This window comes from Hoplias malabaricus, chromosome 5, assembly GCF_029633855.1.
Source record: "Hoplias malabaricus isolate fHopMal1 chromosome 5, fHopMal1.hap1, whole genome shotgun sequence".
Lineage (NCBI taxonomy): Eukaryota > Metazoa > Chordata > Actinopteri > Characiformes > Erythrinidae > Hoplias > Hoplias malabaricus.
The window spans coordinates 47956753-47980687 of NC_089804.1; the positions used below are offsets into that span (position 1 = coordinate 47956753).

The window sequence follows — 23935 nt, forward strand, 5'->3', positions numbered from 1 at the left end:
CCAGCCCTATTCTGAATACTCTGGTAAATTACCACGGTAATTTTGTTCAAAGTTTTCTGCCTCAAATATTGTGTAGATGTTTTGCCCATATGGACATATCACATATATTTACGTTATCTCAATAAACCATACCGGAAAATAACTCTATTTGGGCACTGTCAGCTAAAAATCCCAGAGTATAATTGTTAAATGCACAAATCAGAAAAAAAGCTTTTTTTAAAAAGCATCTTGGTGTGGGATGGAAGGTTGTCGTTTTAAATATACGATGTCTTAATAGTCAAATTGAGAGATATCGATTATATCGATGAGGTCTGTGCTCCATTAAGTGAAGCCCACGTGGCGCATGCGCGTTATGTGTTCTCTCTTTCAGCCTGATTTCTGTAATGGCTCCGCTGGTGAGTGTCAGCGCTCAGCCACAATTCTTCACAATAAATGTACTGTCACTCCGCACCGGGCGCTAATATCAGAGATCAACGCCGTCTAAAGGTCCATTCTATCGGATCACAATCTCAATTCAGAGCTCTGTCGTCTGCATTTATTATATGAGCCCGTAGTTATTCTGGGGCCTGTAACGAGCTAAGCTAACGCTCCGCAATTCAGCCTATCGTTGGGCGGCTGTTCATTAGTCCCTTCAGTAACTTTAATGCCAGATTTTTTCCAGTTTCCCGTTCCACATTAAATGTTACAGTCGGCACTCTCTTTCATCTGAAGCGTTTGCGTTTTAGTGTTTGCCATTTACGGGGGAAGCAAAAATTAAAAACATTAGCTACTAACCTTACCTAAATTTGTTAAGAGGGCTCTTAATAACTCCCTGTCTCTCCGTCTTTACAAATACTCTTCGAGATACTGGAGTAGGAGCTAGTCCAGTTAATGTGTGGAAATAATTAGTCAATTGCAAATAAATATGCTGTTCATGTTTTTTTTAACAGTATCCACTGTAGCTATATGTTTCTCAGAATTCAAACTTTAGCCTGGTGTTTCAGTTAGAAAATATGGTAAAATTAAGACTCGACATAGTTTAACATAGCACTAAAAACAACACATTCCGTGAAGTTAACTGCTTTTCTTTTATTTTGGCAGAAGAAGCAGCTGCCCACCAAGGGTGGTAAGAAGAAAAAGCAGGTCCTGAAGTTTACTCTGGACTGTACACATCCAGTAGAAGATGGCATTATGGATGCTGCCAACTTTGTAAGTTCTGTGTTAATATTGCGTATTATTGTCTCTGACTGCTTGTATGGATTCTACATATATCATTTATCCATGTAATATTAAGAAGACACAAAATGAAGTATATGCATTTCACAGATGAACTCAGGATAATCTCTACAGAAATATCTGAGTATCAGGTCCAGAGTTCTCACATGCAGTGCACAGAGAGCTCTTGCGAGTCAGATGCATTCTCTCAGCGGGAAATATAATGTGTGCTTTAGGCATTGTGCAGCACATGCAGGAGATTGATATATATATATATATATATATATATATATATATATATATATATATATATATAGAATGTAAAGACCACCTCGTTCCTACATTGGCCTTTCCTTCTAGTTATACTATTCAGATCAGAATACTTTGTTTGCCCCTTTGACCCTGTTCTTTGATAGTCAGAGGACCCCCAGAATGGATATGATCCTGCTGGTTGATCATGGATCATTCTCAGCACTGAAGTGACACTGATGTTGTGCTGGTAAAAGTGAATCAGACACAGCATTACTGCTGAATTTTTTAAAATCCTCACTATCATTGGTGGACTGCGAATAGTTCTCCAATCCAAAATATCTAGCCATCGTTGTCCTGTGTGCAACACTGTGACCACTGATGGACTAGAGGATGACCAGCACAAACTGTGCAGCAATAGATCAGCTGCTGTCTTTGACATTGTACCTACAAAGTGCACAAACAAGGTGTGTGTGTGTAATATGAGTGGAAAGTAATGCTGCTGTGTCTGATCCAAGCCATACCTGCTATGTGGGGCCCCTCACCATTTAAAGAACAAGGTGGAAAGAGGGCAATCAGAGTATGCCAGGAAACAGATGGACCACAGTCTTTAATTGTAAAACTACAGTGTGTTCTGTATGGACAGTGAGTGTGAAGCCTGGAAATGTACACATTTATTCTTACTTGTACATCACTGTAACTGAATGTACATTCTCACAGGAGCAGTTTCTTCAGGAGCGCATCAAAGTTAATGGTAAAGCTGGAAATCTGGGAGGTGGAGTTGTAACCATTGAGAGGAGCAAGAGCAAGATTACAGTATCTTCTGAGGTTCCATTCTCCAAAAGGTTTGTCTGATTTCTGTACTGTATGCCTCCCAGACTGATTAAACCTTTTTTTACTTGATGCTTGGTTTATCACAACACTTTGTTTTCTTTAGATACCTGAAATATCTTACCAAGAAATATCTGAAGAAGAACAACCTTAGGGACTGGCTGCGTGTTGTGGCCAACACTAAGGAGAGCTATGAACTTCGCTACTTCCAGATTAACCAAGATGAGGAGGAGGAAGAAGATGAGGATTAAATTCATCTTTTTTGTATGTTTCAATAAATTCATTTAATACTATAAATAGTTCTGACGGTAGTTTTTTTTTGTATTTGTCATTTATAAACTGATATGATGAAAGGTGTTACAGTACTCAATGGCAGTCAGAGACAAACAGGTTCTGTTGTGAATTTTGTGAAATCATATGGGGATTTTTACCTTGTTTCATTTTGTTGTTTGTACAAACACCATTTACAGAAAAGTTGGGACACTGCAAAATGTAGACAACAACAATGCAATGATCTGTAAATAATTTAAATTTTACAAAAAAAATATTTCCAAAGTTGAAACTGAGAAATATTATTGTTTTTGGAAAAATATAGTAATTTTAAACTTGATGCCAAGTCTATGACGAGATTGGGTTTAAAAAGAACATCAATAATAGTAAAATAAAGTCTTTAAATATAAGTATTAGTAGGGGTTTAACACTGAAAAGCTATGCAAATAATGAAACAAGTCAAGAATTACATAAAATGGTAATTAAACTGGTGATTTCTTCATCTATATTACATAATATCAGTATGTTAATACCCACAACTGCAGGAAAATTGTGGGGGATGGGAATGAAGGAACTCCCTCAATCCATTGCTGATGTGGCACCTAACCCCCAACTAAGACTTGGAGTGCTGTTAAAAGTGTGATAGAACACTGGTAAACATCAAATTCAAAATGGGCAAATTAACTTTCTCAGTTTTAGCCATTGGAATGTCTGTGTACCGTCTTTAATTACACAGGTTTTAAATGATTTGCACATTTAATTTAGTTTTTATTCCCATTTTAGAGCATCCCAGTGTTTTGGCAAATGGGGTTACCCTTTGCTATGGGATCAGCAATAACATTTATAGTGCGTTTACACCACAGGAGGGCTTTTGGGCTTTCAAACACTGTTCAACTTGGTGTTATAAGCAAACCTACCTTAATCCAGACAGTTGCTCGTCTGTTTGAGAGTCATCCTCAAGCTTTCCATCAATTGTCTGAGGAAGCTGCCCACAGGACACTGTTGGGTGAATGTTTCTGGTTGATGGAGTATTCTTAAACTAACAGAAACCGAGTTGTCTTAACTCCAGCAGCACTGTTGGGTCTGTTCTACTCATACCAGCAAAACACACCATCATATCAGTCACTGCAGTGACGAGAATGATCCACCACCCAAACCTGCTGTGCAGTGATCCTGATTGAGAAAGAGGGTGAAAGGGAACTAAATGTAAGCAGAGAAACAGATGAAGTGAAAAATACAAATGTAGAGCTATGTCAGTGAAGCTGATGAAATGGACGTTGCAAAAACACCAATTTTAATGATATGGCTAATAGGGGCTCCCCCTCGTCTGCCGAAGTTCACATGATAATCACTTAATGAAGACTGAACCAAAACATAGTTGTCTGAAAAGTTTTATTAGGTGTCAATTTCCATGCGCAAAAATACCTGAGATGAAGTTTAAAACACTTATCCTAATTTGAAGACAGGAGAATGAATGCAAGTATACAACTTTTGATTTAAAACAAAAAAAACAGCCACTGTGATGCAGGTCCATCTCAGCTGTTTTGTTTAGCCTGTTTTATTATAATAACCAGTTAACCATTTATTGTCTCATCCCTGATTCATAATGAAAAAATATCCCCCATATAGATATTCTTCAGTGTGATACCTGCTAAAATTCTCAATACCCCCCCCCAAAAAAATGTGTGGCTTACAATGACCAACTTAAATGAACCTTTATTTAACATTATCAAGAACAAAACAACAAATTGGCCAAACCAATCATTTTAACATACCTTTTTTTTGTTTTTGGAAAAAGTGTTTCAGGCATTACACAAATTGTAAAAATTCTCCCATAATAAAACCAGATGTAGTATGTTGCTTGCTACAATCCTATAGTTGGACAATTCTTACAACTTATTGCAATGACTTAAATACAGGTAGTTTATTATAATGAAAACCATGGGACAAAAGTTTAAGCACAAGTGAACACAAAAACATGGCGCATTACATAAAACATTACAAGAAATGACGGTATACTCTGAAAACAAAGACACTGCCATGGTCCCAGATTACAGTGAGAGGGAAGTTATCCACATGTGCATCCACAGCCTGAATAACATCACTTAAAAAGGCACAGAATGGAGTGTGGGTCTTTTCAGTGATATCAGTTAGTTTACCAGCCAAAAGACAGTCTGCATCAAAATGATTTAGCACCAATAGTTTGGGAGAGCAGACCACAACAGTTCTTCCCAGCTAATTTCAAGAAATAAAATTAACAATAACAAAAATTACTAGAATGCTTTGATGAAACCCCATTTAGGAATGTAGAAGTGAAGAGCAGAAATCCAATGGAGTTTAAGTGCTTGGAGGGGACCACACAAAGTTTCCCCTCAGCTGTGAGACACTGTAGTATTAAAAATGGTTCATGAAGCCACAAGTTGAGCCATTGTGGAGGACTTCCAGCTCAAAAGGATCAGTAATTTCTGGCACCTTTTGTACTGCAGTCCAAATTGATTTCGGTTTTATAGGTTGTCTTTTAATCTGATGTCTTTACAAGTATCCCATCCCAAACAAACTGTGACCACAAAGATGATGATCTAGTGAGCAGAGGTATTCTGGATCAAAAACAAGCCTCTGGAGAGCTTGAGAATGATGAAAGGTTTGTGTCCAATCAGAGCGTGCGAGGGTTGTATTCTGGCAGCTTCTTAAGTCTCTCCTTTTCCTGGTCTGTCTCCTGACGGGCTATTACCAGCGAGTGCGCATAACCCATCACCACCTGAAACAACACAAAATGTAATTCACCCATCCCTCATTTTTGTCAGCGTTGTACTTTGTACTGTGGAATGCAGCATTTGTTAATGTAGACCTAAGTTAAGAAAGGAACACCAAGTTAATGTTGTAGCCTGAAAGACCAGCTTCAGCGTAAACGTTATATATGATGCAATTAGTTGCCACGTTTCTATGCCAGCACAAGAAAGGTGATGTAACCATTTTCAACCTATTTCCACACAGGGCACTACTTTATATAATATGAATGATTTGAGATTTTTCATTGATGTTGTAATACTAAATCAAGAGGGATTAGGGATCAGCCGAAAACCCTCTCCACCCACACCCATCAAAATGAGCACTAATATCTCAGACTTCACTCAGCATTCAAAGTGGGTACATGTGGCTTTAGTATGACAAATCTTCCACAAGGCCAAACATGAAGAAATACATTATATTTATTAAATAGCACCACTTATCTCCTACCTGTTCAGAATACACTCCATCAAGGGTTTTTATCTCTTGAGCTGTTGTGGAAGACTTGGGTTTGTTGTCACCATATCCCTACAAAAATAACACACATGTTATTCTTGATTAAACATGATTAAATCTACTTTTAAATATGTAGTCTTTAACTATTCAATATTTGCTTCTTCATATTATCATCCATAATGTGTTAAAGGGACACTTCAGACCGAGGGGTTGCCATATTTTTGGTTTAACTATGATGGTTATGGTCAGTATATAGTTAAAGGTGAAAGAAATTATTCTTAAAATGTGTTTGTTTTTTCCTGTAACTAGACAATAAAAAAGGCACATAGCTACTTTTACTGCCACTAAGCTGAAATAAAATATATAAACAGTGGAACCTCTACCTACGGACTTGATCCGTTCCGTGACCCGGTTCGTAAGTGGAAAAGTTCGTTTCTTGAGTCAATTTTCCCCATTTAAAATAATGGAAAAGCAATTAATGCGTTCCAGCCGACCCCGAAAGTCACCATTTTTGCACTGATATATGTTTACAACACTCTCAAATTAGTAAAAAAAAAAAAAAAAAAAAAAATGTAGCATTACTAAAAATAAAAAAGAAATACAGTTGTATTATCAAAGGAATAAAAAAAGTTAAGTGGTTACACATCGCTACCTTGAAGATGTGACGACTGGCTGGAGGAGTAACACAGGCACTGGCTGTATGACGGGAGGAATAACGGAGAGTAGGAGGGTGAATGTGGGGAGACGAAGCGTAGATACGGCTTAACTTAGCATTAATTTCGATGTCTGCTATTTACTCTAATGCTAAATCGCTAAAGCTACAATTTGCTAATCTTAAAGTCTGCTCACTCAAGTCTGGGCGCGCTGGGAGACTCGCCTATTGGGGTCAGTGGCTATTTGCAGTGGCCGGCTCGGCGGAGGCTCGGATTCGTTTCTAGAGTCGTGGTTCGTTGGTGGAGGCAAAAAAAAAAAAAAAAAATTCAAAGGCCCGGTTCGTATCTTGGAAAGTTCGTTAGTAGAGGTTCCACTCTGTGTGTCTGTACACACACGGAGCTGTAGTAATGGTCTTTTCATTGCTGAATACAACACAGAATGCATCATTTGAGTGTCAAAAAGGAAAAAAAAAAGAAAAAAAAAAAAAACAAAATTTATACACAGTATCTCAAATCTAGCTATATGACCAAGAACAAGAACTTATCTCTGCTATTCTTTGACTGAAATGTTTTATGTTATGAGTTATGATTTCATCTAATGATAGCTTGGCTGTAGGATTCAAACCCATTTATCAGTGGCTTAGCTAGTCAGGGTTGCATGACATCACAGGTATTTCAAAAGTTGTATCGGCTTGTTGTGGCAAGATCAAACTGATGAATGAGAATGTGAAAACACTGAAACTGAACTGTCAAAATTGATATGGCAGAGGGGAAACAATGCTGTGCTACAGAAAACTGCATATGAAAAAAAACAATACACAAAATACTGTCAGAATTTTCCCTTAAACATTTCTTTATTAAACAGACTTGAATCTCTACCTGTCAAAGTATTAATTTAGGCCATTGTGCTAAGGATTATTCTGAATATGAATTTGAATTTTAAACCCAACATACCAGCTCTCCAAATGTTGGGGAAGGTCCCCAGCTTATAGTGCTCTCATCAGCAGCAATTATGATACTGCTCTTCCTAAGAGACCAAAGGTGACAAGTTGTCATACTAAAGAAGGAAGTGTATTTTTAAACTAAATGCATTAATGACATTGGATTGACATGATGCTACATAAGCAGATAACTTTTCAGAAGAGACTGAATTCTCACCCGCATGCCAGGCTACGAATCTTCCAGCCACACAGGTCTTGCACAGCTTTTGGGTACATGGTGGACTCGCGGGATGTATTAGTCACACCCCAAAAAAATAGACCCCCTGAGAAACATACATTGCAAATCTTATACTAATAGATAAAACTTAAAAATAAAAAATTATTTTTTTCAATGATTTAGAAAGACCCTCTTTACCCATTTCATTGACTGCAAAGGAACACTGGTATCCACAGTATATCTGGGCGGCTCCACGGCCAGGAAAATCAAAAAGTTTCACCAAACGAGGGACCATTTCATCCTTTTGCTCTGTGTGCCCCAGTCGTCCATATCCCCCAAAACCCCAGGAGAACACACGCTTCTGTGAATCCAGAACCAACTACAGACAGACAAATCCACAATGTGACCAGTTACATCTGCTGTGAAAATGTTCCTCAATTCATTTCTAAGTCAGTTTTGTTTAGGAGCTTGTTTATGTCTATGGCTTTAGTGATTACACACCAAGGACAATGTTTAGACTTGGATAATTACACAGAGCTTTCACTTTCAGATGAAAAGTCAGCCCGACTACTCACTGTGTGATTGGCCCCACAAGCAACATCTCGGGCCACAACATTGGGTACAGGTAGCACCTGGCCGTCCTTAGTCTTCTCAATGAAAATGGCCACTCGTCTAGGGATAAGCTCGCAGTCAAACTCAATGCGTTGAGCACGAGCTATGAACTTCCCATCAGAGTTATGTCCTGTCAAAGGCGCAAAAAAACACACATGCTTAGAATCTAGGCTGGTGGTTTTTCTTCTATCTTAAAAAGCATGGCATACATTTTAATTCACATTTAAAGTACAGTAGCTTACCTAGCTGGCCGTATTCTGGACACCCAAATGAGTAGAGATTACCCTTACAATCCACTACCATACTAAACTCGGCACCACAAGCCACTTTAACTATTGGCTGTCCATTGTACATAACCTGAAAGAAGAAGAAAAATTAGTACATCAGGCACATCTGTGGTGTCACAGAACGTAAACCAATCAGCCATAACATTATGACTGCCTCCTTGTTTCTACACTCACTGTGCACAGGAGCACTTTGTAGCTCTAGAGTTACAGATTGTTGCTCTATATTTTGTTTGTCCCCTTTCACACTGTTCTTCATTGGTCAGGACCACCACAGAGCAGATATATTTTGGGTGGTGGATCATTCTCAGAGCTGCAGTGACACTGACATGGAGGTGGTGGTGAGTGTGTGCTGCGTTGGTATGAGTGGATCAGACACAACAGTGCTACCGGACTTTTTAAAGCCCTCAGTGTCACTGCTAGACAGAAAATAATCCACCAACCAAAACGTCTCCGACATTACATCTACAAAGCCAACGAGGTAGGTGCGTCTAACAGAATGGACAGTGTTTAATAACTCCTGCAGCACTGCTGTGGTTGGTTGATCCACTCATACCAGCATAACACACATCAAAAAACCACCATTACTTCAGTGTCACTGCACATGAGCCACCACAGAGAGAGATCCACCCCCACATTATACCATAGAATGACCAGTGAGTGTTGAAGCAAGGTTGAGGTCATAATGTTACAGTTTATTTGAAAATTTCCATACAGCTACTACCTAAATAACTGAAAAATCTCATGAAATTTCAAAGATAAGCAGACCAAAGCCAATTAATAATTTGGTAAACGGAAGAAGCTTACCGCAGCTGGGAGTAGGACAGCATCTGTCTGAGTACCTTGGCCAAGTTGTCCAAGTTTGTTCTCTCCAAAAGAGTAGACAACACCATTTTCTACAGAAAAACACAAATAAGGATACAAAATCCCAAAAGCACTGTACTATATTGTATCATCTGTTAAGAACCTACCTGTTAAAGCAAGCGTGTGGTTCCGCCCACAGGCAGCAGCCACTATTACTTCATCTCCCAAACCCTCCACCAGTTTCGGGGCATCCAATCGCTTAGTGTCTCCATGTCCTAGTTGTCCCTTCTCATTGCGTCCTAAGAGAAAAGCAACACAATTACTCATTTTGTTCAAGCAAAGAAATATTTACCCACATGTCAGGGATACTGGTAAATGCATAGAAAGTGCAACTGTGGAATGAAAGCTTCAAAAATGCCAGTTAAGCACAAGGAAAATGACAGGAAAGGAAAAAAAAAAAAAAACACATGTTAAAATGGCAGGCTTAATGACAATGTCATGTCATTAAGCCTATACCACAAATTCCACTTTCCTTCTTTACCGTGCCTCTGGACAGATATAACAAACAAAATGAAAGTTTGGGAATGCTTTGTGATAGAAGGCTTACCCCAGCTCCAGAGTTTGCCCTCTGTGGTGATAAGCAGGCTGTGAGCAGCACATGGTCCAGACACCACACTGTTGACCTGCACGTCATTGAGACAGCCATAGCGATGAGGACCCCACAGATTCTGCCCTAAATTCCTGTACGCAGCTACACAGACAAAACAGGTTCACTTTTTAATGACTGACACTGGTCTATCATTTTATTTTGTGCCATGTTGATTCAAAACAAAATTATGACTAGGTATTGAAGGAATAAAACCATAAAACCATAAAATCATTTATAATTCCTAGTTCACACTGGGCTCTTTACTGGAATGTGTTGTCTTGATGCACTACAGTCAGCGAAGCCAAGATCAATTCCTCATCAATCCCACTGGACCACAATCTACACGCTGCACAGCTGTTACAACACCAACTAAAGCCAGAGGCCACTAACAAAAACATGACTGTTTTCTGCTTGAACTTCACTTGACAACCTATACAGTAGTTACTTATTCATTATGAACTAGAAGGTCTTCTAATGTAAAAAACCCATGCAAAGCGCAAACAATTTTTTTCAATTTAATACTATATGAAACCTGCCTCACCTGATCAAAGATTAACATTTTGTTTATTTTCAAGGAAAGCAATCTGGAAGATTGATAGTTTCATATCTAAAATGACATAAGCTTTAAGTACATCTGTACTGGACAAAAGAGTACACTTGCTTATACAAATTCTGTTCTGTTCAAACAAAGACAAACATTCTAAATTTAGATTCAAAAATAGGTTACGTACTTTTTGGTAAATATCCTCACCAAACCAGGTGTTTAAATTAATTTATTAATAAAGTACATTCATTCATTGTCTGAAACTGCTTATCCAATTCAGGGTCACGGTGAGTCCGGAGCTCACTCCGAATCACTGAGCACAAGGTGGGAACACATCCTGGAGGGGGCTTAATAATAAAATTTACAACAGAAATCATGATATGAAGCTTCTAAGTGTTAGTAATGAGAAAATATCCCACATTTTTGAGGAAAAAATTATTTAAATATATCACTGAATGTCACTGAATATTATTGAAAATATATTATGATTTTATTCCTTCATTTCATAACATATTTGAAATATTCAGTAAACATGTTTATAAAATCCGACAAATATGATTAATGTTAAAAAAAAAAAAAATGAATGTGTAAAATACTAGACAGGTAACCAATCAGTCAGCACATTAGGGCTCATACCTTGCTGTTTTGGCACTTCTTTTCTGCCAATCAGGTCCCAGTTGGTGGCTCCAAAAATGAGCAGCTGCCCTTTGCCCTTAGGCAATTCGAGTTTCTATGAGAGTAAAAGGAAGAGAGTCAATTCATTTAACCAAGGGGTTCTTGATGAACCTGAAGCAGGGTTCATGTACAAGGTCAGGCAGACTTACAATCTTTTCCTTTACATCATCTGACACAGTTACAGGCTGGAGGCCGGGTTTAGTGGCTTGCTTCCCTGGTTTCTTTGAATTTTCTTGCTCATACTCTTCAAACTCATCGTCACTGCTGAACTCCCTTTCTTTCTTTTTACCACTTGCCCTTTTTCTCTTCAGTCCACCATTCCCAGAGACATCTGTCACCTTCTTGCGTGGCATTGTAGTGGAACAATCTAAAACAATATAAATGATAAGATTCTACAAATGTACAAATCTGTAATAAGAAAACAAGGGCTAGACGTTATGAACATATTTCATGCAAACCGTTTGGAAATAGCCTCTGCATACATCCTTCACAGAGAACATATTTTTAAACACTTTAATGTGTAGCTTAATTTAAACTATTGGGAAATAAACAGAGCAAAAACATATGACGTGCAAAATGTTTATATTCCACTTTATATATATTGAAGTTTTGCTATAGGGAATATTTTAACCAAAACAAGTCATTTAAAATTGTTATTTTGTTTTTGTACACGACTCGACAATCTTATCATTACATATTTGACCCAACTTCATGAAGAAACATTACATAGTAATTTGTTTTGGTGGTTCATTTATTTTTATACCTAGGGAAAGCGTGTGAACACGAATTGTATGGGATATTGTTGACAAAGCAGAAGTTCTTAAACAGTTTTCGTAATTCGAATTTCCATTACACCTTAAACGGACAGATCCAAAAGTAATTTCAGAACCATTTAAAGTGGAATGGGAAAGTGGACTAAGAAAATCTCAAATAATATTCAACTTCAGCTTCGTTACATTGTCTCGAATGTACATTTAACGGGCTTCCGCTTATGTTAACAAACTCGAGCTAAGGAGAGTTGGCGAAGCTACTTCAGAGATGTGATATTCGTTGCTGACTAGTGTTAAGTGAAGTGTTAGATATAAAATGATAATTCTCCGAGTGTTGAGCGTCACGGTCTGTGGCTGATCTCCGCTTGTTTCTTTGTTGTAGCGATATGCGGCTGTTAGCAAAACTAGCGCCGCTAGCAGAGCACATCGGACTAAAGGCTAACTAAACAATTAGCGGTCAGTGTTAAACATATACATTTAATACCGTTTAAAGACAGGCGCCGCTCATTCAAAATAACTTCTCATCGACAATAAAACAAACCGGCGAAATAAATTGGGCAAAAACCACGTAAAATAATAAAGGCGAGAATAGCCGCGTTAGCAAAGCTCTGCATTTGCATCCAACAAAGCCACGGTCACAAACAACGAATAAACGTACCAGTCAAAACTTTTCCCTCTTCTCTTAAACCTGGATATTTTCGAGCCGGGGGTTTATGGGTGTTTCTTAAAGTTGCTATTGGTTGGTATGGTTTATTTATACTTATTAAAACACTATCTGAGAAACGCCGTGTTTCCTGATTCAGATACTCCGCTCATGTCTGTCCGTCTTCCTCGTTTTTTTTGATTGATTTGGAACAAAAGAATCTGCAGAGTCTCTGCGATCAAACCACGTGGGGCTCCCTCTCCCTCTCTCATAACACACACACACACCGCTCCGGTCTGACCGTACCGAGCCTGGGACACGGAGCGCCCCTCTCCTGCACTAAATATCACTTTATCTAAAACTTTATCTTTAAGGTCCTTACGGAGAAATAATTGAGTTTTCGTTACCTTTATAAATCAAAGAATGAAAGAAGAACTGGTTCAATGTCCCGTCCAAAAGTGTGGTCTGTGCTGCTTCTCCACTGATTTTCTTTCTTTGTTCGTTAACTAGCTATAAACCATATTCTTAGTTGAGTCCATTGAACTTTCAAGGCGTCCAGTCCACAAAACAGAAACACATGGGATTTGAAACAAGTGAGCACAGGACAGCCTTCATCGTGCCCTTATGGAGAAGTCTGCTGCCCTCTAGTGATGTGGAGAAACGCATATTCCGAGAATTCCTCATCAGTCTCAAATGAACATTATGCAGATATCCATTGTTTGGCTTCAGTCTCTAAATGAGAGCCGGCAGCAGGAAAAAGCAGCTTTTGACCGTATGATAGTAGGACACTGACCATCACAGAGTGTTAAATATCAGTTGGACAATAGTGGTAGTAGCTGCACAGTGATGGCTGCCAGCTGAACTTTGGAAGCTGTGGATCAGGGGCCGGTATCCAGCAAATTTTGGTTATACCTCTGCTCTCACACACCTGAGTCAACTCATCTGTTAATTGCCAGGTTTAAGGGGTGTGTTTTAGCAAAGCAATCACCAAACTTTGCTGGATACCGGCCCTCCAGGACTGGAGTTGGGCACCCCTGCTGTAGATGAACAGTGGCAGCTGCCATCTAACAGTAGTGGACATTGGCCTCTGTATTCAGACAGTAATTGAAATTGGATTGTGGTGGCTGTAGTTAGTGTTGTGGCTATAATAGGTCAGTGGTGGCTGTAGTCAGTTGTAGTTGTAAGGTCATGGCACCTGCCAGTGAAACAGTGGCCAAGCAAAGTAGCAGTTGCTAGTCACATTTATGGGTAAATATTACATCATTATCTGTGAGTAAGTCTATAATTTCAATCCCAACAACTATGCCATTCAAGTAGCGGACTAGAAGTGGCAGAAATGGGAGACCCCCACCCACCCACACACACACACATTGGATGTTATGCTGCTGCAGTCTCTACAATCACATCTGCAGTGCTATCCTTGATCATTTATAATTAAATATTATTTTTAAATATCACAGTCCACAAACAAACATGTATCTCAAATTTTGTCGATTTTTAGTTCACTACATCATTTGCACACAGCAGTTGTCCTTCATGTGTGAAAAATTCATGATGAATGGACCATTTGAAATGCTCCAATATTATTTGGAATAAAATCTTTTTACACTGACTTCCACTCAACCCGATTAATAATTGTCAAAAATTCCACACATCGGTTAGGTTCCCTCAGTCACACATAGTGCCACCAGCATCGGAAAGGTAGGGGTGAGCAATCATTAAATCTGATGCCAATTTATAGCTTCCTTCTGAACAAATCAAGGAACAATAATGCAAGACAATAACAATAGACAATAAATATTAGCTGACCAGTAACAGTACACATTATGGGAGATGAGATAATGTGCAGTATGCTATAATTATATGGTTGAAGGGGAAAAGAGATGCAAACATTGTACATAGATGTCAACATAGTGTACTAAAATAGCAGACAGAGTGCAGTGATAGTCCATTCCAGTAGTTCTCCATTTGCCAGCAAGTAATAATAAAAGGAAATTTCAATGGCCAACATGAATTGTGTGTTTATTCACATGTGTGTTTTGTTCTGCCCAGTCATTGGATGTTGAGGAGTTTGAAGGCTGGTGCTTGAGGCTGAAGTTGGCTTCTGGTTCAATACAAGATTCTTATTCTATGAGAAATGAACAGTTTACACCACTCTTATTCCTAAGGGCTTACAGGTGGAATAAATAGAAGTTAACGAAATTTACAAGCTTTCCAAGCTTTCTGCATTCAACACAGCTATTCAATGACTTCAGAAGCTGACAAAAAACAAATAAACAAACAAACTTACAACAACAAACACAAAACAGCTGCTGATACCACATAATATACAATAAAATGTGAGGCCAGATATGCCCCTGATTACAGATAATAAAAAGTCATGAGATATCAGGAAAGTGAAAGCATATCTGTACTCCATTACAGCATATTTGCCCTTGTGCAGTGTCATGCAAGTTTGACCTTAGCATAAATCATATACAAAATGAATTGATGTGAAGAGTTTGATGATAGCAAAAGTATATCACATGTTATAAAAAATAATAGGTGAATGTGCCATGAGTGTGATGGACTGACCCCCTGTCCAGGGTGTGCCTTTGCTCCCAGTGATTCAGGGCATGCTTCGGATCAACCACAAACCTCATCAGTATGAAGTGATTGCAAATTTGAAAGCAGACAAGATCAATGGCATTTATAAATGCTTTACTACAGCATTTTGATGTAAATAATATTAATTAATTCATTCATACCGAGACCCTGAACTGGATAAGCGGTTACAGATAATGAATGAATGAATGAATAATTAATTCATTATCTGTAACTGCTTATACAGTTCAGGGTCATGGTACAAATAATATTTAGCCAGAAATATTTTACAATTTTGAAACAAAAAGATTAAATATGATTAACCACATGCATTTACCTCCAGGCAATATTCAGAAATCCTCCTCATCAAAATGAACAAATTCTGTATAAAGATTGACCGTAAGGGCTTCATGATCATTTCTAAACATTTCTTATAACAGATGTAATATACTCAAATATATTGTTTTCCTGTTGAGGCCTAAAGTGGAGCTTATTTTTTTTTTTATTATTATTTTTTTTTATTATTATTATTATTTTTTTGATGACACATGCTGATTTACCACTACAGAATGAGACTCCTGTTTTAGCCTTGTATATTGTGCTTGTAAGCTGCTTTGCAATATATCCCTTACCCATATTATGTATATAAGTAATTAGCTTAATGGTAACCTCATCTTTTGGTCTGGAGTTAACTGCCTTCACCTCTGCACTTATATTTATAACAAAGCGGAACTGGAATTAGTTGTGCTGCTTTTGGTCTCTTCTGAAAACAAAACTACACACAACAAAACACAATTTAAAAAAAACAAACAAAAAACACTAACCAAACAAGGCTTTATATGTGTTTTCCCTAATATTCAGAGAATTAATATTAGTTAGCTGAAATGGACACTCCCTTTTTTTCATATCTGGCACTGCGTTTTCTCATAGCTACCCCCCACAGCTCTTTAACCCAACCTTGAATTCTCAAACCGGGTATAGGCTGTGATTGGCTGGAATCCGAGGTTGCACGCCTTCTATTGGCTGAGAGAGCTTTGGGTGCTTTTTGCATGCTAAGGGAGGGTTGTGTTCTATTGATGTGCTGCTGGGGGAGGGAGGAGGCAAAAGAAGCAAAAAAGGGAGGGATACTAGAAAGAATAGAAGGGAAGCGTCTCTTATTCCTACGAGCGAATGTGACAGCTCTCGTGAAGGGGCATTGGAGTAAGGGCCTTGTGGAATCGCAAACAATGGTGGACATCTCTTGATTCCAGGGGCTTTGAGGGTATTCACTGCACTGCGCAAAGATGGAGCTGATGACAATGGAGTTTTTCTAGCAACTTGTACCTTAGAAGGGGTATACTTCTGGATTTCTGGAGTTTAGTGTTTAAAAACTAAAAAGATAAAGATACAGCCTTGTGAATCTCTTCTTGTAACAAAAGGTAAGATTCCGAGTGTGTGTGAGTGTGTGTGTATATATATATATATATATATATGTGAGTGAGTGAGTGAGTGTGAGTTCATTCTCTTTGCTCCATTTTCACAATGCAACAAAGCTTGGAACCCTCAGGGGGCTTTGACGAATACGAAGCAATAGATGTTTATTTTACATGTTAAACAGATGGTTAGTCACAAGCATGAAAATAGTAGAGCTAGTATCATCATTACATGAGTTCACTCTCTCCATAAAAGGCAAACAACCCCACTAAACAGTTAATGTTCAACTTGTGCCATTTTGTGTTCCATACAGTGATGATTACAGTTCTAGCTTAACTGTAATTTAATTTGAGCTTTAAAACACGTCAGAGCAAAGTTTTTAATCTCTAACATGATATACCACCAGTATATATCTATGCTAATAAAAGACATAAAATCTGTGAGGAATAATTTCTGAATTTTGCATTGTACTATGTTTTCACACACTATATTAAAAAGGTCTTTAAATTAAAAGTATGCAGTGTTCTACCAGAAAGTAAACCAAGGGTACTGGCACACCTATATTTTATAAACAAAAAGTTCTTGTCTGAGTAAAACAAGAGTCTTAAGTTTAAACAAACTTTCCCAAGCTGTTATTGCACACTCAGGCAAGTTTAGAAGACCTTCAAGGTTAAGATTGTAATCTGTCATTTCTTATGGCTCTGCCTTAGTTTTTTTTTTAAGTAAAATTTCTTATCAAGATGAAATCTAAAATAGGAAGCAAAAAGCATTTGTTCAGCATTTCATTGCCAAAACTCAAAACAATAATACATTATAATAACAGTCTGATGATCCATGATAGAAGCCAGTTCATCAGCATAAATCATGAAAATCTTACAGCAAGATTTGAAAACTGGCAGCATTTGAAAATTTGAAAATGCATTGGCTCTGTGATTGCGGAATTAAATGCAATAAGACAGACTGATTTCAGGGACAGCAACAGACAAATTTTCAAACTCTAATCAATCTTTCTGGAAAACTGTCGATTTGTATTTTGGTGTGTTTAATAAGAAGGTAATTCATTAGTTCATTACCTTTAACTGCTTATCCAGTTCAGGGTCTCAGTGGGTCTGAATCTTATCCGGAATCACTGGGCGCAAGGTGGGAACACAGAGGGGGCACCAGTTCTTTGCAGGGTGACACACACTCGCATTCATTCACACACTCACACTTATGGACACTTTTGAGTAGCCACTCCACCTACAAACGTTTGTTTTTGGGTTGTTGGCGGCACCCAGAGCACTTGGAGGAAACCCACGCAGGCACGGGAAGAACACAGGGGACCTACTTTCAATAGAACAACAGAAAAAAGTCTTGATATATAATAAACAACATATTGAGAAACTTAGAAAGACATAGCCAAGAACTTTATGGCCACCAGAATAGTTATTTAGAGAGTCAGTCTCTCTTAGGATAAACATGCCATCTCTGTTATGAAATACAGTGGTGGATCACTCTATTCTGAGGTTTTGTGAGCTGCAGTGGCACAGGAAGCATGGTTAAGATTTAAGAAAAATGAATACAGCAAAAAAATAAAAAAATAAAAATCCTGGAAGGACATCACAATGCATCTGCTTGGACAATGCACATGGCTGTTTGCTGTGTGACCTTTCCAACATGACGGTGATCCAAAATATGAGGAAAATGTAAAAGTTAATGTCCTAGAGAGGTTTCCAAAATTCTCAGCTTCTCTGGACCTCAGATGTCAGGAACCGGAGGTTTTTTATCAAGGGACGCATACACAGCCATAACAAAAATCGTCAAAATAATAATTCATTCTCAACCAAGAGTACGAGTTTTGCCTCGAGTGATTCTGGGTTAACTTAGCCTTTATTATTCAAAAGATGCCAGATAGACACCTGTAGTGCCCGTGTAGTATTACAAAATATACTCTGACAACAGTGGAACACTTTAAAGCTATAGAACTGATTTCAAAAAGCACCCACATGCCTCATTGGTTCACCTTGTAGATGTAATGTCAGAGACAGTATCTCATATGTTTCTGCAGTTTGTGTTAGTCATCCTTTAGTCTTTCACAGGAAACGTCCCACAAGGCGCTGTTAGCTGGATTTTTTCAGTCCACCATTACATCAATGGCAGTGAAAAAGATCCACCAGCCAAACAACACCTGCTCTGTGGTGGTTCTGTACATAGAGGACCTTGGTGAAAGGGGGCTAACAAATTATGCAGAACTACAAAATGGACCTATATGGTCAGTGTAGCTGATAAAATGAACAATAATTATAGAAAAAAGAAATTTTATTGCTATGGCTGAAGTGTGTAAATGTATACACTCATTTCCAAATATATTGCTATTAGATGGTGATGCCGTTGTATGCTTATACAGTTATAACATTAATCAGAGAATACTTTCAAAATGAGTACTCTTACATTTAGGTCTCTAATATTAATGTTTTGCTGTAGGCAGCCTAAGTAAAACTAACAATTTACAGTTCCACTCCACCACAAATAATTCTGGTGTATATTGTTGTGACATCATGGTGGCTTATTGTAGATTTTATCTGTTTTTTTTTAAATGTAGGTCTGGTCCGGCTTGATCTGCAACATTTTGGTGCACGTTACAAAGTGTTTTGAAGCCCAAAGGTGAAAGAGAAAGTGCTGGAGAGAGAGGAAGTCGGCATGTGGGGATAATGTGTGTGGAGGTGCAGATGTTTTACGCTTTGTGCCTGTGGCCAAGGCAATGGCTCAGTTATTTATGTCAAAGAAAGGCTGGAGCTCCATGACGATGGCCATTTGAAACAGTCTCACTTTTCTTACACACTTCACCTCTCTTAACTGACACAGAACTCTTTGAAGAACCCACTTTTCACTCACAGTTGGCTCTTAAAAGTGAATTGCAAATTCTGAATTGGACTGAAAAAAATTCAATGCTGTCTAAAGAAACTTCCATTAAAATGAGCTTGGCTTCTGTTCAATTTTTTTTCATACAAAATGAATCTTCATTAAAGACTAACTTTGTATTTGTGTTTCCCAGTGGCAGCCAATAGCACTAGGAGCTGATGTCTCTGTCAGTATAATACAGAGATGGAGGGGTTTTGCCTGGCCCTTTTGTGCTGTTAGGCCTTAACAATCCAACTCCTGTTCTCTGGCCATACATATTAGGGCCATACAGATTTGCTTCCTGATTTTGATTTGGAGGAGCTTTGATAGTATCAACAGATTTTGTAGTAATTTTGAAATGTATTGTTCTATATTAAATTCTGTAGTAAATTGAAATAAACAAAATAGTTCTTTGACATTTTTGCAACATTTTAACAAATTTTATTGGCAAGATGATGCTGATAAACAATACTGGCTTAATTTATCAGCTAAACAATGCAGAAGGTAGTTGTATTTCCAGCTGGTCACAACACAGCTCCAATATATTCAGTAATGTCAAGAACTGAACTCTGGCGCCAGTCAATTTATATTTACTCTTTGAATTACCACAGAAATTCATTTTAATTTAAGTTGTTTCGTTTTTAGGGTTGGGTTAATCCGTGTTTACTGTCATGCAGTTGGCTGTCTTCTGAATTTGGAGACATTCGTGAGCAGAGAGCCCATACCGGATTTTTTTTTTTTAGCAGTTTATTGACACCAGGGCTTTGTAAACACATTAGGCCAATTTTGAAACATCCTCAGAATTAAAAAAAAACATGTTTTTTGATTCAAATTGTGATAACTGACTTTAAGGCTACATTTGTCTATGTGTCTTTGCCCTTTTTATTTGTCTCTTCCCTATACCAAACTGTTGAATTATTAATTTAATTGAAGCTCCAACAGACACTGAGTATCAAGGTCCCTTGGTTGAGATGGAATATTGAACTGAAGAGACTCAGAGCCATGTTGGTTTGCTTGGAACAACTTGAAATATTTGAGCTAGGTAGCCTTTGTGAAGCCATAACTAGTGTTTAGGCTATGATCATTCCTCTGGGCTGAGCTGGCCTGTTTTTTGCTCACAGTTTCCTACCTCAACGAATGTGGGAGGACCCAGTCAGTTAAAGACAAGCCTCGATCTGCCATGTACAGCTGTGGAATTTCACAGGATCACACAGCACAGCCACTGGCAGACAGAGACCTCCTCTTTTGTTGCCTCCTCTATGTAAAAATACATTTATCACCTTTTTTCTTTATACATATGGATATGAAATCACCATAGATTAGTAATGCCCTTCAGGTCAGAGGAGGCCAGCCTACCTGCAGTTGCCTTTTAACATTTACACTCATAGGAATTGGCAGATGCTCTTGTACAAAGCAGCTTACAGTTTTGCAGATGTGGACGAATGTAGTGTCAGGAGTCTTGCCTGAGGAATGTCGTTGGTATAGAGTGGTAGTCCAAGTGGACAACTGAACTGAAGGCAGTACCGACCACTCAGTGTCTTTTGTGTGGCCATATGGAATATGCTTCAGTTTAGAGACTGTTATGTAAGAAATCACACTGTGTCAGACTTTCTGAATCATAAGACTGCTCTTGTTTACAGGAAGGCAGATGTGACTACAGGTTGAGCCCATGGCATCCCCACAGTTCCTTGCCCCACAGCCTACAGGTGAATGCAAACATTTACTTGCCTAAACCTATAAAAGGGAGTGGTTTTACAAAAAATGTAATTACACAATGTACACACAGTGTAATTGATCTGCTAAGACAAGTTTGTTTATCTGAGGTTTGGTTGTTAATGCTCCTTTTGATTCACATTGGAGGCTAATGGAGAAAATCTAGTCAAGCCACACACCACACACTTGCCAAACTATGTCAAGTGCAGTATGTAAATTAATTGGTATATAAACGGTATTCAGTTTTTATGAAATGATTAATCATAGAGGAACTTAGATTTCTATCAGTGGTTATGAAAGGGTAGGGGTTGAATTTGTAGAACACACATATAGCCAGGGTAGCACGGTGGCGCGGCAGGTAATGTCGCAGTCACACAGCTCCAGGAACCTGGAGGTTGTGGGTTCAAGTCCCACTCCGGGTGACTGTCTGTGAGGAGTTTGGTGTGTTCTTCTCGTGTCGGCGTGGGTTTCCTCCGGGTGTTCCAGTTTCCTCCCACGGTCTAAAAACACATGTTGGTAGGTGGATTAGTAACTCAAAAGTGTGTGTGTGTGTTGCCCTGTAAAGGACTGGTGCCCCCTCCAGGGTGTATTCCTGCCTTGCGCCGAATGATTCCAGGTAGGCTTCAGACACACCGCGATCCCCGAACAGATAATGAATGAGTGAATGAAAATATAGGCATTTTATCTCTAGAACAGCTTGTAAACCCATAGGTATCTTCTGAATTTTTATGTGTGATGTTGAAAATGATTAAATATAAGTCTGGAAAAGAATAAAATAAAATACAGAAAACATGCCTCTTCTTTGAGGACTACTTTGTATTACATTGCCCTGCATATTAGTCTCACTAACAAGTGTATAATTATTTAATAACTCAATGTTGAGACAAATGTATTATGATTAAAGGAGATTAAGTGGGGGATGTGTTTCATGAAGCTAAAATGGTGGTTAGAAATTTTCACTTAGCTAGCTTTATAACTGCAGCACAAAACCAAAGAAGCAAGCTTTGTTAGACGCATACATTTCCTTTGGGATAATGAAAAAAGATGAACATTTTATATTTGGTTCAACTATAGTATAGTGCTTTAATACTTTACAGCATGTCAGCCCCTTATTAAAACCTTAGGCAGTTGGAGAAGGAGGATTTGAACCTGTTTGCAGTTGTTTCTGTAGGATCAGGATTACAGCATGATTTTGTGGGCTTCATTGTGTTTTGCCAGGCTGTTTAGCAAGACCTCTAGTTATTTTGCTTGGGGCAGTGCAGTGTGACTGTATTAATCTCCAGAGGGTTTGGGAAAGTGTTAGAGTGCATTTGTTTTTGAAAGGCTAGTCAACCATATGCTGTGTCAGAAGGATCCTGAATCTCTACCATATGCCACCTGGTTCTGACACGCATCCTCTAAACAGTCATGGAGACCGCTTGTATGACTCAGTCGCTGAAATTTCTAGTGTCACCAAAAATTCACTTGGCAAGTTCAAAGAGATTTTCCTACTTTTGCTGGAATGAAGCAGATGAGGACAAAAGGCAAGGTAATGGCCTCATTTTATTTAGATATAACTTTTAAACATTTTGTAGTTCCATGTTATAACTTAGCCCACTAAGGTTAGACTAGTAATGCAGTTAAAGTTTAACTAGATGAGATCTTCATCTAAAATTCTGTAACACCAAATAAATGCATATACCATGGGCATTCATTTGTATGTGCAGTCAGCAGGCCATATGGCCAGTTTGTGTAATCCCCCTTCTTTAACCTGGTCTCTTATAGCTTCTGTGCATAAACAGTAATCCTCTGTTTCTTGTTTTGTCTTGGTATGTAGTAAAAAGTATTACTGTATAAAGTGATAAGCCATTGGTATGCGTTTCTGAGGTAAAATGCTTAGTAAAACTACCAACATGAAAGCTTTACAAACTTTACAATGGTGAAGAAGTAAATAGTGTCTATTAATTATTCAGTAAGCAAATTTATTTCTGTTTATTTTTGAAAAGTACAGAGTGATATCAGTGAAACGTGGTCTTTGACTTGTGCACTGTCCTCTAAATTCTGAAAGCATTTGGATTTAAGCATAATTTTGGTTTTATTCATCTTTTCATGTAACTATGGTTTCAGTGTATCAGAACACAAAACATTGAGTCCTCTGTGCTTTAGTATTATGATGAAGATGGCTGGAATCCAGTGCATTACTGTGACCCATGGGCTGGACTCTGCAAACGTTTTACAGCTTGTTTGCTTGTTCCAACCTACACCCTGCATGACTCATACAAAAGCCTGCTTTTTGTCTGTAGAATTATGCTGTAAACTCACATATACCTCTTGTATGTACTGTAGTACAAGTCATTGTCTCTGTTTCAAGACATAAGTGCTATCCTTGGCAAGCTCATTAAAATGGTGCAGTGTATATTGTTTTATATATTTTTCTCCTGAAAAGAAGTTGCTGATTGTTTTCGTGAGTTTGTGTGTGTGTGTGTGTGTGTGTGTGTGTGTGTGTGTGTGTGTTATTTTGAGCCAGTAGGTCATAATCATCCTTGGTCTTGGGTTTGGAACTATGACATTTGTTGTGAACTGAAGGCAACCCACAGTAACTGTGGGATGAAATGCCCTCAGTTCTCGAACAGTAGTTTGCGCAAACAATTTTTTGCTCTCTGTTATATGCTGGGTAAGGATTTACAGAGCCAGTGTTGTGTAGTTTCATTAGACAGTTTGTTGCCTGGCAACTAGGGGCTTAATTTTAAGGTGCAATTTTCTGGATGTAAATGGCTTTGAATGTTGC

At 38.3% G+C, this 23935-nt stretch overlaps 3 protein-coding genes across 7 annotated transcripts in view; 2 read left to right on the forward strand and 1 right to left on the reverse strand.

The window, feature by feature from the left end:
• The first annotated feature begins 347 nt into the window (after positions 1 to 347).
• On the forward strand, positions 348 to 2572 carry LOC136697037 (large ribosomal subunit protein eL22). Of its 2 annotated transcripts, none has more exons than XM_066671915.1 (4): positions 348 to 395; positions 1081 to 1188; positions 2164 to 2288; positions 2381 to 2569. In XM_066671915.1, exons 1-4 carry the CDS (start codon positions 384 to 386, stop codon positions 2523 to 2525), a joined length of 390 nt encoding a protein of 129 aa, XP_066528012.1. In that variant the 5' UTR covers positions 348 to 383; the 3' UTR covers positions 2526 to 2569. The 2 variants fall into 2 exon arrangements, with proteins under 2 accessions (XP_066528012.1, XP_066528011.1); XM_066671914.1 differs by having other exon boundaries at positions 376 to 486; positions 2381 to 2572.
• Positions 2573 to 3929: 1357 nt separating this feature from the next.
• On the reverse strand, positions 3930 to 13403 carry rcc2 (regulator of chromosome condensation 2). 2 transcript variants are annotated; one of them, XM_066672086.1, is made up of 13 exons: positions 12987 to 13403; positions 11316 to 11533; positions 11128 to 11221; positions 9906 to 10049; positions 9466 to 9597; positions 9302 to 9390; positions 8453 to 8567; positions 8174 to 8340; positions 7797 to 7977; positions 7599 to 7704; positions 7395 to 7467; positions 5782 to 5859; positions 3930 to 5302 (listed from the first exon to the last, which is right to left on the reverse strand). In XM_066672086.1, the coding sequence occupies exons 2-13, from the start codon at positions 11517 to 11519 to the stop codon at positions 5198 to 5200; spliced, it is 1488 nt and encodes a 495-aa protein (XP_066528183.1). In that variant the 5' UTR covers positions 11520 to 11533; positions 12987 to 13403; the 3' UTR covers positions 3930 to 5197. The 2 variants fall into 2 exon arrangements, with proteins under 2 accessions (XP_066528183.1, XP_066528184.1); XM_066672087.1 differs by lacking the exon at positions 12987 to 13403 and adding an exon at positions 12595 to 12827.
• Positions 13404 to 16333: 2930 nt separating this feature from the next.
• Positions 16334 to 23935, forward strand: part of arhgef10lb (Rho guanine nucleotide exchange factor (GEF) 10-like b) — a 47262-nt gene continuing 39660 nt past the window's right edge. For 2 of the 3 annotated variants that reach the window (XM_066671624.1, XM_066671625.1), the window contains exons 1-2: positions 16334 to 16580; positions 21096 to 21161. In XM_066671624.1, the coding sequence (XP_066527721.1) occupies positions 21125 to 21161 (37 nt within the window). In that variant the 5' untranslated portion in view covers positions 16334 to 16580; positions 21096 to 21124. The remainder of the gene's footprint in view (positions 16581 to 21095; positions 21162 to 23935) is intronic. The other variant, XM_066671627.1, reaches the window with a different exon arrangement.